The sequence below is a fragment of the Dasypus novemcinctus genome, chromosome 4 (genome assembly GCF_030445035.2).
Source record: "Dasypus novemcinctus isolate mDasNov1 chromosome 4, mDasNov1.1.hap2, whole genome shotgun sequence".
Classification (NCBI taxonomy): domain Eukaryota; kingdom Metazoa; phylum Chordata; class Mammalia; order Cingulata; family Dasypodidae; genus Dasypus; species Dasypus novemcinctus.
This window is the reverse complement of record NC_080676.1, coordinates 96,594,996-96,607,593: the sequence shown is the minus strand read 5'-3', so window position 1 is coordinate 96,607,593 and position 12,598 is coordinate 96,594,996. Positions and strand designations below refer to the sequence as shown.

The following is a 12,598-nucleotide window of genomic DNA, read 5'->3' as shown; positions in this document are numbered from 1 at the left end:
AGTGCAATAATACAAAGAAGACTTAAATCGGGATGCTAGGGCCTTTTCCCACCTCAATCTCTGACCTTAACCAAGCTTACACACTACCTCATCTAGGTGGATTCCCTGGTTCTACAATCCTGAAGCAACTGCTCTCTGAATTCTCACAGCAACTTACTTATGCCATTTTAAACTATCCTCTCTTTCTAGCTTTTATTTTATGTCTTACATGTGTACTAAATTATAAGAAGTTACAGGCTTCTCCTGAATAGAGACTCTATCTTATAAACCTCTGCTTCTTAGAGCACACCTTAATGAGGCAATGAATGTCTGAAAATAAACACATACTACATAAACTGATATTTGCTTTGTAATACTATAACCTGTCCAGTTATAAAATGCTGAGGCATACTTTTGGTACCCAGAAGAAAAACTGCCAATCAAAACATTTAAACCAAAACACTTAAAATACAATCTCAAAATACTCAAGTAAAATCTATACTACATGAAACTGGAGGCAGGACAAGGTCACCTTTCAAAGATATAACCAAAATATAAATGTAGTTTTTACTTACTTGTCTCCAAAAAACTTTCTCCAGAATTCAGCAGCATCTGCTTTTGTAATACGAAAATTATCTCCCTGGAACTGACCATTGGGAAATATTGCTTTGATTTCTGCCAGCATGTGACTGAAGATGAGGGACAGTTTTGTGAGATTTCTTCTACAGACACGGGGAAAAAGTAAAGGGAAAAATTAAATACATATATGCAAATAAGTTTTAATGGTAATATATATGAAAACAAGTAAAATTATGCAGCACATCAACCTCGGTCTTGTTAGTCACCAATATCTCAACTCAGTAGTGTCCCTAAAAACAATGTTCCTAACAACATTGTTTTTTTAAATTTCTAAGACTATCATTTTATTATTCATCCATGTATTCACTTAATATAAACTTAAACAAGAAAAACTATAAGAACTCATAGCTAAATAGGGGCATTACATATCTTTTAAAAAATAATCATCCACTATATATGCTAAACACAAAGGATGGAGTGACTATCTCTACCTGGGGAAGTAAGAAAAGATTTGTTTTCAGAGGAGAATCTAGTAAGGTAAACAATTGTTTGGCACATTAAAAACGTGGAGTAGAAGGGCGGCAGAAGAAGGCATTTCGGATAGTAGAAGGATCATGTATGGTAAAAAGGGATAAAACAGAACTAAGCATTTGTATATGATCTATGTTTGCCATTCCTAGAACAGTGTACAGGGTGGCAGGAGGAAATGGTATGAGACAGAATAAGAAAGTTTGGTTGGGACAGGACACAAAGAGACATCTGAATCAATGGGCACTTGTCACTTCTACCTAAATCAAATTCTGATGATGAGTTCAAGATATGTATATACTTTAGAAGCTCCTTGCATGATTCAAATATGATCCTCTTGTTAAGATCTACTGTTATAGGGAATGGGGAACCAAAAGGGATTAACCAGAACAGAGACATGATTAAATTTATAAAGAAAATGTTGTTGGTAATATGAAAAATATCCCCTCTATTCTAATTTCCATGTTAAGTTCTAGGGATGTTGAACTGATTTAAAATATGATTCATATTTCAAAATAATACTCTCACCTCTAAAGCTTTCAAATATTGTATAAGTTTACAATATGATTTATATAAAATTGAAACACAAAATACTTAAGACCTTTTCAGTTTTAAACTTATCTTGTTTCTTTATATTCCTGTTTACTCTTCACATCACCAGAACTCTTTATTTATATGTACCTAAATAAAATACTTTCACTCTGAAGCTTTAACTGCCTTTTATTTGGGGGGGACGACGACGACGACGAGGACGACGACAACAACACACAAACTGCTTTGAGTTTCAAAGAAAATAAACAGAAAAATCTATCTAATTTGCAATGTATATGAAATGTAACGTTTCAACAGACCTTTGACACTAAAAGTTCAGTTCTTTCCCCCACTTTTACTGATGTTCTTGGGTTTAATGACTTTCAGACAGCAAGCAAAAACATTTTTGGTGCCAATGAAACCATATACTATATACCTCTCAATAAGATCAATGGGTATGTTAACTCCTAAATATTTACGAAAGAAACATATAACTTCCTAAATAAATTAAGTACAGAATAAATGAAGGTACTCCTGACAAAAAGTGGAAAAAAAGAAAGCAATAAAATATAAAGTATGTTATATCTCAACAAATTCATCTCTCCTGGAAAAAACAAAATACCCCATTTTCATGACATATTTTCTATGAGAAGACTTACAAAAAAAAAAAAAGAGGGGTGTGGTCACCACTTATGCCTTTATTTTAGTGCTTGGACCAGCTACAACAAACATTTCACAAATTCATTATGATTATACATGATTCTGCCTCATTTTCTTAGATTCATTCACACTTCGGCACAACTCAACCTAATTCAATTGTAAAACTCCTGTAATTAGATGAATCTTTAACATCAACCTAAATTTCAAATTTATATCAATACATCCTCATTTGGATGATAGTATATATGTTATTCAATATTAGAAAATAAAAAGTGAACTGTCAAACTACATCAAAGGAAAGACTTTTGGCCAAAGCCAAATTCCGCACTTTTGCAATCTGAGTTCAAGGAAAAGCATAAAGTTGCTTTAGAAAAGATGCAATGAATTTAATTTCTTTAATCAGGTTAGAGGGTTAATTTTCCACCAAATTTCCAGTCAATTTATACAAAGGGAAAAAGAAAAATCACATGGCTATAAATAGGATGAATCCACTGTTCCTAATTTTCTGAACGGCTGCTCTCTATCCCCTTCTTTCTTTGTTCTTTAATCATATCCAAAACGCTTTTCATTTTCACATTTTGATTTAAAGTCTGAATTACAGTGTTAATGATCACCCATTTTGGATGTTTGATCTTCTAGCTTTGCAAAAACTAAACTTTAAAACAGAAATAGCAACATTTTACAGTTATAATTTACAGTCTAAAAGCTCTGTACTGTAAGCTCTTGAATCACTAGTAACTCATCATTGCTTAATTCTAAGAAATGCATATGGTCTCATTTTCTTGTTCCTGTAAGAGGATCACCAGTTTTATTCGACTACTACAGCAAAGAAAACATATCTTTCTTCTTGACTTTAAAGAAACTCGATTAAATTCATGTTATTAAAAATAATTGAATACATCAATTTTGTTGCCTTATTTTTCACATGTAACAGAATATGTTTATTATATATTTAGTCTATATTTAATTTATATGTATATATGTAAATAGTTATTCTGGAACTCTATTATTTATAAGATTAATTTAGAAAGCCTACAATCCAGACCAAGACATGAAAAGACTTTACAGTTAATTCTATCTGCTGTCATTTACATTTACATAGCAAATAAGCCTTCTCTTTTATATGGTTCTCTATAGTTTTTTTCTGTTTTCTATATTTCTCTATACGATATCTTCTTTATTTCCCACCCACTGTGCATTCCTAGATATCTTTTTTTTAAATATCCAACTTTGAAAATAAAGTACAAGAATACAGTCATCTTCAATCATCTAGACATAGGAGGAGGGGAAGGCAACAACAATATATATTCTTTACAGGTGAAATGCTCTTTACAGGTGAAATGATGAAAATTTTTCATACTTAGCTATTTTCCCTAAGTCCACTAGTCATGACTTTCCTACATCATAAGACCAAAAATAATGACTATTTAATAAAGGATTTGATGCTTACTAATTAAGTATATGTTTCCATTACTAAAACTCTCCTACCCCAAAACTAAAAAATAAGTGTTTTTCCACAAGGAAAAGGCTTAATCTTATAAATACAACTTTAATTAATTTTACAATGAATTCTGAAACAGTTTCTTTCACTAATATATTATATTAAGACTAATCATTACTACGTATCTTTCATAAACCATCATAAGCTGAGCCATTTTTAATTTTTTTTGCCTGGAATTTTGTGTTAAGACATAATTTGAGAATAAAAGTGTTCTGAAATACCAGGTAATCAAAAAGTACCTTCTAGGAGGCGGACTTCGCCCAGTGGATAGGGCATCCGCCTACCACATGGGAGGTCCGCGGTTCAAACCCCAGGGCCTCCTTGACCCGTGTGGAGCTGGCCCATGCGCAGTGCTGATGCAGGCAAGGAGTGCCCTGCCACGCAGGGGTGTCCCCCGTGTAGGGGAGCCCCACACGCAAGGAGTGCACCCCATAAGGAGAGCCACCCAGCGTGAAAGAAAGTGCAGCCTGCCCAGGAATGGTGCCACACACACGGAGAGCTGACACAGCAAGATGACGCAACAAAAAGAAACACAGATTCCCGTGCCGCTGACAACAAGAGAAGCGGACAAAATAAGAACACTCAGCAAATGGACACAGAGAACAGACAACTGAGGGGGGAAGGGGAGAGAAATAAATAAAAATAAATCTTTAAAAAAAAAAAAGTACCTTCTAGGTGTGCATCTTGGTAAAACTAGTAAAGATGCTAGTATTAGAGGAAACTTGAAGCAGAAGGAAGAGGAAGAGAGGAGTAAAGATGGGGGTGGGAGGAAAAAGAAAGCCAGCTACCTAAAAGTAAGTGTGAGAAATGTTTTTGCAGTGTAAAGAATATCACATAGGAAGCAATACATCTCTTTTACCTTGGATTTGGTCACATGATATTGTACTTCTTTAAAAGGCATGAATTGAGGTGGCATTGGATTGGGAAAAGTGGACATAATGGACAAAGGGTATGGGGAAAGGCAGGAAGAGATGAGAGGTGGAGGCGTCTTCGGGACATGGAGCTGCCCTGGATGGTGCTTCAGAGGTAATCACCGGACATTGTAAATCCTCACAGGGCCTACATGATGGAATAGAGGAGAGTATGGGCCATGATGTGAACCAATGTATATGAGGTGCAGAGGTGCCCAAAGATGTACTTACCAAATCCAATGGATGTGTCATGATGATGGGAACGAGTGTTGTTGGGGGGGGGGGGGGAAAGGGGGGGTGGGGGGGTGGGGTTGAATGGGACCTCACATATATATTTTTAATGTAATATTATTACAAAGTCAATAAAAAATAAAAAAATTAAAAAAAAAATAAAATAAAAAATAAAAGGCATGAATCACTTTCTCAAAAAGACAAGTTACATTATGGCACAAAGGTGCAAATAAACTAGAGTCAGTTAATGTGCCAACTTTGTTGGCATGATGGCACTTCACTGTCTATGAACAAGTCTTAGTTGTTCACTGTGGCTACAGAAAACATAAGGAGATGAGGTAGACAAGGTTTGAAATATGAATTAAATTTGCAAGATGAATAAAAAAATATTGGATTAGCAGTCTCCACTTAAGGTAGGTGAAACACAAAGAATGTAGTCTAAATTGTGTGTTGTCCCTGTATTTTCTCCTTTCAACAAACAGCTGAGCCATAAAGCAAGAAAGAAACAAAAAGCTCTGAATGCTGGATTAGTGGTTAACTTTAAATGATACTCTCATTTCAGAGAGGTCCAAAGTTTGTGAGCACATGGTTTAAGTAGAAGGAATGAGGGACCTTTTTTTAATCCAAAAACTAGCAACAATTCAATTCTCACATTTAAAAGTTGGACTATGCTCTTCCTAATCTTTACAAAGTGAAACAAATTTAACATTAAAAGAAAAGCAGGACATAAAGAATATAAACAGCACCACTTAAAATGAGACTCATGCCCAGTTAAAAGGCAATTTCCAATCACTGTAATTCTTATGCAGTGCTGTCCACGGTGAAATTAAGAGTTATTTCCCACTGTTTTTGACCTTGGGAACATTTGAATCCATAAGGAGCTGGCGAGACAAGGCTGATGAAAGCCTTGCCTTTCATTTTTCCCTATTGGGAATAGCAACTATTTTTAAGATTCATCCTAAGAGTCTTAAATAAAACTGGATCCTCACCCATTCACCCAGTCCCACTGCTTTAAAGTTTTCAGTACATCTAAGGGGAGTGTTGAAGCAGACTCTAAAAATCCAAATGCCGGTGAGTCTGCTCAAGTCTTAAGAGAAGTCAAAAGTGTCCCAGAAACAACCTAACCTCAGACATAGGTCGTGAGACAATTTTTCAAAGTACTTAACTGCATTTTACAGATTGGACATGGAGTTGCTCACTCAAAGAGGAATTTAGTGGTCTAAATAAGTACAAAAACTGCACTAAAATAGGTAACTACAGAAAGATCTTACATTTTCTGTACTAAGTATACAATCATCCACCACTGGCATGGCAAAGGATGCCAAGCCTGAAATTGTGGCTTAGAGAGGTGATCGTTGGGCATCCTTTCATGTCTCTATCATATATGCTTACTTAAGTATGTTACTTATCAAAGAACAAGATATTATCTCTCCCAATTAGGATGCTACTCGCAGGGCAAATAAAATTGCTTTCTCCAATAAGTAACTTTAAATGTACAACTTATAAATGCCTTATCTAAACTAAATTCAAACAAGAAATGATATACCTATACTTGGAAGACTACCCTATTTTCCTTATGTGCAAATGAAATATAATTTGAGAAGTTTCAAGGAGGTATTCAAAACACATTCTGTTTAATTTTCTCTATATTAAAGAGTTGGCTTTGAAGTTTGAGAATCCTGCTCATATTCTTGGACAAGTTACTTAACCCCTCTGAATTAGTTTCTAAATCTCCAAATATCTTAAATTAAAATGCTTGTCTGACTGATGTATTACAAGTTAATAAAGAAATGTAAGAAACTATAACACATCTAATTAGAAAAAAGCACTCAATAAATAGTTGTTATTAACAATTATAATTATTCCACCTACCACCTCTGTCCAAAATTATGAAACAAAGCATTTATTCTTTTCCCCATATAACACTATTGCCATTAAATTAATGATCATCTTAATTATAAGGTGAGAACGGTGATTCAAACATCATGGTGGCCTTTCAAAATTCCACAAACAGCACAGAGTGGTCAAATATCTGATTCACTTATTTAGTGATAAAACAAAGATGACAATGACATAATCCTACCTTTAATGAATTTACCATATACAATGGTAGAAAGAGAAAGAAAGCAATGCCCATAATGGAATGCAGTGGGGGTAATGACAGAAGGAGGTCTGGGAACACTTAAAAGAGTCACCTATTCTAGCCTGGGATTCCAGAAAGCTTCTCTCCTCCAGTGGGCAAATGTCTGAGCTGAGAAATAAATGACATGGGAGTTAGCATGAAGAAGGAATGAAGGGCCATTCTGGGGAGAACTTGACCACAGATGTGAGAAACAGCCTAGAACAAGAAGTACAAGTAGATTAATACTGTTACCAAGTGTGAGTTCAGAGTGAAGAAGGAAGGAGAACACTGGTCGATCATCTAAAGGTGCGACAGGCTTAACTCAAGCAAAAAAATGTGAGTGCAGAAGGAAGTGAAGTGGAGAGGACAGCACTGGAAGTCAAAATGGCAAGACTTCAAGTTCATTTTTATGTGAATTGAGGGAGTTAATAGGCTAGGAGAAAATGGAGCATCAAGAGAGGCTTCGAGATCTCCAAAGTTAAAGAATAATATAGTGGGAATGACCCTGAGTAGAACAAGAGGAATGGAAGGTGGTAATCAGTAAGGGAGATAAAGGAATTTATGATATCTGGGGTGATGAGTTCTGACCAGAATGTGGCCCTACAGTGGGGAGCTACAGTAGAGGAGAAGTGAATTGGGATAGGAATTATGTGGCTTCAGGGTTGAATGTGGTCATTCATATAGATTTTGAAATCTCTTATAATTATGGCAGTAGTTTGGATGAAGAGAAGTACTATAATAAACCTTGTCTTTATACTAATAAAGATTTACCTTCCCCAAATGTTCTTTTTTTCAAAATGCCAATTATTTTAACTGTGCAGTAATGTCAAAATAGGATCATCAACATCCCTTTGATGTTTTCAACAGTTTTATCTGGAAAATTTATTGCAATAATCTACTATTATACGGTATGATCACTCATACTTTAATTTAAAAGCTTACCAATGTCTACTTCAATAAAGAATGGACTTCTTTTGATTAAACCTAATCTGTTACAAGTATCCTTTGGTAAAGCAAATCCAAAATAAAAGATAAAAAAATACAGACCAGTGTATTACTTCTATTACTTAAGAGAGAAAGGTGGTGGGGGGAAGTGAGGAAGGTATGCACTCTCACATTGCTTTTTATTTAAGATAATATACAGTGTAAGTTGTGTTAACTAATTGGATAGTCATAATTGCGATGAGATTCATATGGAAGCACGTGAACATAGTGGAACTTCTTTTCTTTCTTTGGTTTCTGTTTTTTTCAAAAGGAAAGGACATATTAGAAATTCAAACTATACTTTTATGACCTGAAGAGTCTCATGAACATATGCAACAAAACCAACTGGACCTGAAACAACATGTGGCAATAGCAAAACAAAACAAAACAAAAAAGATTCACTAATCAAATAATCAAATAACTATATTCTAACTAATCAAATATATATCTGTGAAACAGCAATCTGAACAATGTAATTTAGTCAGTATTCATTGATTCTGATTCTCTACCTTAATTTTAAGTATATAAAACAAAAAGATGCAACTGGTCATTTTTTTTCCAAATTCTATCCTAAACCCAGAAGAAAAACAACTATCTTTTATTTCTTACATTCCTCCTCCCCAATGCGACTTATCAGGCTATTAAATACCTGCTAAATCACTTTATCTGCCATCATGGTTAGTTTAGATAAACATTGCATTTTAAGCCTATCAGAGCAAACTTTGATGGAGGAAAAAAGTTTCATACCTATAGTGGCTTCTTACACATGACTGGTATCCAATAAATGTTTGTTAATTTAGAGGACTATAAACAGATTTGAAAATTAGAAATAAAAGGGATTTCCTGACACCAAAACAGTATAATGAAGAAACTGATACAAACAGTATATAGACACAGGTTTTATAAACATTGCATATTAATGCATCAAGTTTCCAAACCTTGGTGAAAAGAAATTCTACCAAAACTCACTTTAACAGAGAATTAAAACTCTAATTGCCACTAAACTTGAAAAAGAAAAATCTTCACTCTAAGAGTTGAGATCTATTCTTTTCTCTCTTTTATTTTGACTTTGTTCATAATGGTAAAATATGCCACCAAGAAACAGGAAATTAATGTTATATCCCTTGTGTGTAGTTTCCAGAAACTCAAGTAAATGGAGCAAATTTTTAATAATTTCTGAGGAAGCATAATATAGTTTTCCATCATACTAACTGTTCCCTGATAGTTGCTTCCTCCTTTCTGGCTCTGGAAATTCTCCCTATTGATACCCTTGTGTCACTCCAAACCTGCTTTCTTGGAGTAGAACAAGTAAAAGAAAAATGAACCAGGAGGAAGGAGAGAGGGATAGCTTGCCTCTCTGTTGCACATGTTGTGCAAGAGAAAAGAAAACCAAATCATGAGGTCTATCCCTCCCTTGTCTGTAACTTTTATTCAAATGGTTGGGAAAAAAAGGAAAAGGAACCAAAACACAATTTTACCAAGTGATTCTGTTTATTTTAGACATAATCTGATAAGGATACCACCATAACATTGTGACATTGTATGTGTGTGTGGTATTGTGTAAATATTCTGGCATGGAATGAAAGTGTGAAGTTAAATAAGCAGGATAACAAACTATATTCAGTATGATTTTGGTTGTTCTGGCTTTCAAGTCAAGGGGCATGTCTTATGTACTCTCTCCAACCCATTAAACTAACCCTTGATTCACCTATTTTCTAATAGCCCTTCCCCACAGTACAACGACAAAGACACACCAGTATTTTTCAAGGTTCTTCCCAATTAGTAAAACTATTAATTATAATTTTACAATTTTAGAAGAAAAAATGGAGAATTTAAGGGTTAAACAGTTAAGCCCATAGTCCAGGAACTGCTTAAACAGAAAGAGGATTCTGGATCCTTAAATCTATCTAGATGGTAGCTTCATCTGCCACCTTTGTAACAGTCTCCTAAAAAATGCAAGTCAAGTTGTGTTAATTTTTGGAGCACAAAAGTCCCTGGTAAGCTATAATGATAAATTAGCTCATCAGATATTCTTCACCTCACCACATCATAAAATACATTTGTAGTTACAAATGACCAGAGGATTCAGTTAACCACATTTTTTCTTCAGTTTAACCAAATATATGATTAGTTATGTATGTATGGTAATGTATATATAATACCAGTTCCAAAGAAGGACTAAGTTAGATGTCTACAATTTCACAAAAATGCCATTTTTTTTTTTAGCAGTGAAACCATTTTGGGCACAGTTCTTCCAAAATGAAAAATAAAAAAGTAAAACATTCATAGAAAAACCTGGATGCAATTATCCACCAATTCTTAACAATACAGTTTCCATGGACCACCATAAAAGCCTTAACCTTTCAAAATATAGCCGTATGGCAGATACATTAAAAAAAAAAAATCAAACATTTAATTTGGCCAAAGTTAAACTGGATGTAATTCGTTCTGCAGCTGAGTAGTGGCAATAGGACCTTCTAGATGAATGGTTTCTACAGCTCTAATAACAAGTCTCATTAAATAATTACTGAGATATAGTGAGAGAAAACATGGAGCTGGTATCCTAAGTTTCTACACTCAGTTCTGCCTGTATCATCATTCCATAACATAAACTAGACCTTAAGTCTTCTCTAATCCAGAGCTTCTTTCTCTATAAAATGACGGGGTTGTGGTACATAAGTTCTGAGGCCCCCTAGCATTGCAAATCACTATCACCACTTTTATTTGGGTCACCAGAAGGTGAGTAGATAGCTCTGGCACTAAATAGCCCATATGCTTTAGGTAGAAATTGTGAATCCCATTTCACAACCTGCAGCTGATACAGCAGTACAACATGCTACATAACCTTTCCAAAATTGCAGATTTGCCTCAATATGTTTCAGTCTTAGAGTGTAGAAAACATCAAGTCAGGAGGCCAAGAATCTAACACAGAAAATTAAAAGTATAGTAATGTATAAAACCTTTCATTAACATATTTGGAACCCTTGATTTTTTATTTGTTCTTTATCATCATTGGCATCTCTGACATTTTTAATTTCTTTTTTCAACAAAGGAAAAAGTCCACAATGACTTTGGCTCCCCAAAACAAGGAAAACCTCAAAGCAGCAAAAATTTAAAAAAAAAAAAAAAAAAAGGCAATTTAAAAGCTCTGTTTCATGCTAATGAATAGTAAACACCAGAATATTGAAACCATATGAAAAGTGTAAATTGCACTAGAGCAGGGTATTCCCTATGCAAACTTTATGGTTTAAAGAGTTGATTTTATTTATTTGTTCTTGGGGAAGAAATGTGCTAATATATGGAGTAGGCACAGGATAACGCCAGATCCAAGAAACTTAACTTTCATCTCAATCAACAGTTCAAAAATAGCCTTATATAGGGAGACTTCTATGTCTACCATATGATGGCTGCTCAATAATATGAACCGAATCCTTTTATTATCTTAGTACAACTGCAAATGGATAAATGCCCACATCAATAAAACCACCCCCATATATCGGCTTTTGTATAAAAAAAGACAAACATATTTTATCTGCCTACACCACTGAAGGCAGTACATTAAAATGTTGAAATGCTCCAGCTCTTCAGTAACAGACCTAAACCCATGCTTGGACCTAGCTCTGCCACTTCATACACTGACACAGTAAGTTTTCAGTAAATGTTAGTTATTATTACTACTACTACTGTTAATGCTGCCAATTTATTATTATTATCAAAATCATCACCAATATTACCAATTGAAAGGATAGGACCTTCTGCAGTCAGCTAATATGAATAAGTAAATAACCTTGGATAATGGATCAAATACATTAAAAAATTTCTTTTTAATTTAACAAAGAGTTTTTACACTGGAAATGAAATATTTTACATATCCTATATTTTCTCTGACACTAAAACAAACCAAGAAAGGTTTTTAGTAGAAATCTCAACTATACTGAATTGGAAAGCAGCCTAACTAGATTTGGATGAGAAGGAATCTGCTGTAGTTAATTCTCAAAATATATTTATTTGGATAACTACTTGATGAACTAAATTGTGAAAATATCATTATTCTAATTCACTCATCTATACCAATGAAACAACAGCTGCAATTTCTATAGGTCTTAAAGACTCCAAGTTAAGGAATCCCCTTATATTGAGGATAAAGTATAAGCAAAGACCTGGAATAATTATAGATGTTACAGCAGAGTCTTTTAATTGAGCTGCAATTTAAATCGCATTTTCCGAAGATTATTTAACATAACTAGATTTGACATATGTCTAGATAAGGAATCATCCTGGATGTTAGCTTGTCTATTTCTATTCACAGGAGTCTCTGTTTAAAAGTCAAGCTCTATTAATAATTTCTTATCAACACTGAAGTATACATATTAATGTGCTTTTTTAAGCATAATTTTTTGGCTCCCAGCTGTACCTGAACCATCACCACAATAATCTTGAGAAGACATTAAAAAATGCTGCTGTACAGATCACTGTACCTGTCTACCCATGTAAATGTTTTTAGTGAAATGGTTATTAAATAGATGCATTGCTAAACCTAAGATTTGTAAGACATCATTTATATCCTAAGCA

At 34.2% G+C, this 12,598-nt stretch overlaps 1 protein-coding gene across 10 annotated transcripts in view; it reads right to left on the bottom strand.

The window, feature by feature from the left end:
* The window catches only part of CBLB (Cbl proto-oncogene B), a 189,005-nt gene that overhangs the window by 102,402 nt on the left and 74,005 nt on the right, over positions 1 to 12,598 (bottom strand). For all 10 annotated transcript variants that reach the window (XM_004460195.5, XM_004460196.4, XM_023589318.2 and 7 more), the window contains exon 4: positions 555 to 701. In XM_004460195.5, coding sequence (XP_004460252.1) covers positions 555 to 701 — 147 coding nt within the window. The remainder of the gene's footprint in view (positions 1 to 554; positions 702 to 12,598) is intronic.